Source organism: Aegilops tauschii, chromosome 2 (assembly GCF_002575655.3).
Source record: "Aegilops tauschii subsp. strangulata cultivar AL8/78 chromosome 2, Aet v6.0, whole genome shotgun sequence".
Taxonomy (NCBI): domain Eukaryota; kingdom Viridiplantae; phylum Streptophyta; class Magnoliopsida; order Poales; family Poaceae; genus Aegilops; species Aegilops tauschii.
In genome coordinates, this window is record NC_053036.3 from 273,177,814 (window position 1) to 273,181,609 (window position 3,796).

General features: G+C 51.7%; 1 protein-coding gene across 1 annotated transcript; it reads right to left on the reverse strand.

The window, feature by feature from the left end:
• Positions 1-613: 613 nt before the first annotated feature.
• On the reverse strand, positions 614-2,120 carry LOC120974537 (carotenoid cleavage dioxygenase 7, chloroplastic-like). Its single transcript, XM_045232998.2, has 4 exons — positions 1,756-2,120; positions 1,531-1,650; positions 1,060-1,464; positions 614-953 (listed from the first exon to the last, which is right to left on the reverse strand). Exons 2-4 carry the CDS (start codon positions 1,637-1,639, stop codon positions 868-870), a joined length of 600 nt encoding a protein of 199 aa, XP_045088933.1. The 5' UTR covers positions 1,640-1,650; positions 1,756-2,120; the 3' UTR covers positions 614-867.
• Positions 2,121-3,796: the final 1,676 nt, after the last annotated feature.

Sequence of the window (3,796 nt, forward strand, 5' to 3'; positions counted from 1 at the left end):
GCTTGTACTGGGACTAAAAGTAGTACGTATCAGTTGGTGAATTAGGGGGTGTTTGATTCAGAAGTCCTAGGACTTTTCTAGTCCCTGTAAAAAAAGTCCCTCCCGTTTGGTTTCTAGGGACTTTTTAGGGACTTTTTCTAGTCTCTGGGACTAAAAAGTCCCTGAACCAAACAACCCCTTAATAAAACAAGTCTAAAAAGTAATAATTTAATTGACTTTCCTGATGGTCCACGTGGAGAGGAATTAGCAGGAGCTTTGATTGATTCCCTGCAAAGATGGAAAAAGGTCTACGGCATCGCGGCCGTCCCGAGACCACATGCGAAACCAAAAGGTTGTAGTGGTCGCAGCCTAATTCGGATCCGACATAATGGAACCCATGTCCGTATAGATTGAAATTCTCCAGATGATGATGTTCGCACGGTCCAACGACAAATGTGGTGGTGCTGGCGCCAGCCATGGTTGTCAGCTCAACGAGGCCATGGTGAGGCGATTCCTACATAGGGTTGTGTGCCAAGGTGGTGACACTACTTGGCAATACGAGCAGGACGACGACTTCGGCACGCTGAGGTGGCCGAGGTGACGGCGTGTCCTGTTAAAACCCTGTACACACAACATAGTGTGTGCCCAAAAATAATATCAAGAGGTAATAGCACCAGCAGTCCTGGAACTTGTCCAGGATGTGATGATCTAGTCCAAAACTTGCAAAAGCAAACTATTGCATCCCACAACTTGCATCCAATGTGCAAATTTGGTCCTAGCCAATCAGACGACGACAAGTGGAGCCTAGTCAGCAGAGCCGGTCAGCGCAGCACATTTTGCAATTACCCCCCTAGACTTAGCACTAATGAACCCGCACTACACAATTATTCACGTAAGAACAAGAGGCAGCATTTCCTTGGTCTTCACTGCGTTCATGAAGGAAGGCTCCAGCTTCTTGTTCTTCCAGTTGTAACCTGTGAGAATTGCATCATCGGAGCACGGATATGTCGGTCAGTCACTGGATCATCATCGCGCAAACGAAGATCAACTGAATGTTTGGTGCCATGTCAACGACGTTACCAAACATCTTGTGGAAATGGAACCAATCGTAGGAGCAGCCCGACATGTGCAGGTGCAGGTCGAGGCCGCCCCGGCCGTTGTCCTCCTCGAAGGTGTTGCCGACGTGCAGCGACCACATCTGCGACGGCGCCTCGACGGGCACGGTCCAGTCGCGGCCGCTGGCCACGGCCTCCGTGGAGCGCGGCAGCAGGTAGACCGGCGTGGTCCGCCTGCCCGGGTCCAGCGCGAGCGCCGCGATCATGGGGTGCGTGCGCGTCATGGCCAGCATCGACCCCGGGATGTCGAGCCTGATCTTGTTGCCGAGGACGACGTAGTGGGAGTCGGTGAAGGCCCAGTCGTGGATCATGAGGTGCGCTGGCAGCACGAACTCCATCTTCTGCACCAGCCTGAAGCCGGCGTCGAACTCTGCATACGTACCATCAGTGATTTGATTTTAATGGGCATATGGATGGACAAGGGGGTGCTGCCGACCGTAGAAAGTGAAGTTGGCGCGCGGGAGGAGCATGTCCTCGGTGTTGCAGGCCACCATGAGCAGCCGGTTGCGCTTGGGGTCGACCTTGTAGTGCGCCAGCAGCGGCATGCTGAACACGCCTGCACGGGATAATGGCGACCGGGCCGGCGCACAAATGTCAGATCATCCACGCTAGCTCGGTGCGCAACGACTAGTCTACTCTACTCAAAGTGAACAGCACGCACCACTGAGCACGGGGCGCAGCAAGCGGGTGGCCGCGTCGAGCCCGGCCTCCGCTGCGGTGCTGCAACGCGATGCTCACCGGGCTGGCCGTGCACGGGCAGGCACACGAGGCGGCGGCGCTGTTCCACGACATGTGGAGGTCGGGGCTGAAGCCGGACGGCGTAACATTCACGGCGGTGCTCACCGCATGCCGATCCATGGGCCTGGTCACCGAAGCCTGGGAGTACTTCGACAACATGGAGGCCAAGTACGGCGTGGCGCCGACGGCCGAGCACCACGCTTGCATGGTCGACCTGCTGGCTCGGTGCGGGTACCTGACGAGGCGATGGCCTTCATCGAGCGGTCGCCGGCCGACCCCGGAGCGAGCTCCTGGGGCGCGCTCCTCACCGGCTGCGCCATCTACGGCAACCTGGACCTCGCGGAGTCCGCGGCGAGGCACCTCTTCAAGCACCAGATGTTCAACGAGGCGGAGAGCCTCAAGTACGCCATGAAGGCGAGAGGGGTGGACGCCAGGCCGGGGTGGAGCTGGACGCAGGTCGGGCGGAGCGTCCACGTCTTCGAGGTCGACGGCGGGTCGCCGCCGTACCCGGAAACGCCGGAGATATACGGCGAGATGAGCCGGCTGGTTTCGCAGATCAGGATGGTGGGGTACGTGCCGGACAACGGCTGCGTCGCCTACGTCCTCCCCGAGGAGGAGAAGGAGCGGCTGCTGCTCTGCCACACCGAGAACCTGGGATCCTCGAATTCATTAGTGCTAAGTCCAGGGGGGGTAATTGCAAAATGTGCTGCGCTGACCGGCTCTGCTAACTAGGCTCTACTTGTCGTCGTCTGATTGGCTAGGACCAAATTTGCACATTGGGTACAAGTTGTGGGATGCAATAGTTTGCTTTTGCAAGTTTTGGACTAGATCATCACATCCTGGACAAGTTTCAGGACTGCCGGTGCTATTACATCTAATATCAAACAATAATAATAGTGATAATAAATTCTTTGCATAATCAAAATATATAAAGTAAATTATTAAAAAGATGAGGCCTGGGCGCCGAGGTCGATGTCGACACAGGTCGGCTGGCCGATGTAATAGCGAGAGGCTAGCCGGATCGACGTCACGCACGAACGTCGGTAGAATATCTCTGCAAAAATAAAGTACCAACCAACAGAAAATATTCTGTGTGTAATAATTTTACATGCTAAACGAATAGCCAAGATAAATAAAACCTGTTTGCCGACGGTGACCGTAGCAGACCGAAGCGAATAAAAGAAGCCGACTTGTGTTGTACCAGTACCGACTAGTACCAAGAACGTGAAGTAGTATTACTAGTTGAATAGCTAGTTTTTATCAGCTACTAGGTGAATGCCCGTGCGTTGCAACGGGATACAAAATATGGAGTATTAAGAAATGATAATCAAGGTCATAATTCAACTTCATGGGTATTACATTTAACTTCCACCTCTACTATGACCAATGTGCACCTGAAAAGTATTGCAGACTGTTTGTTTCCACAGGGTACATATAGTCATGTGAATGCATCAAGCAAATGCCATCCTATTTTCTAGCATAGGACAGGCTCCATTCATCTACTGGGACCACTATACGCCCCGTTCCTTCCTTTTCATTGACATCTCCAAACACACCCTCTTGGAAGTAGCCCAACACTACTAATCAAATGCACTAATAAGGGAATTGGTACTATTGACATGATAAATAACGTGATCTAAAATAAACATGAATTCCTTGGATATGAACTATAATAATCAAACGAGAAGTTGGATCTGGGGGATCTTGAATAAAGCTGGATCGGTGACCCCAGATTAAAGAAAATAATTGTACAATGAAATAACAAAGAAAAATGATATGCTTCGACGAGCACCGCAATATCCGCAATGGAAAAGCTATTGTAACACAAAAAATGGAAAAACATTGGATTCAATGGATACTTTGTAATGTCTCTATGAAGTAAGGGCAAATGATAACTTGCATGAACTGGTTGTAAAATTAGATTGCAGCCAGCGGCAACAAAATCATAGCGAAGGTTGATGCGC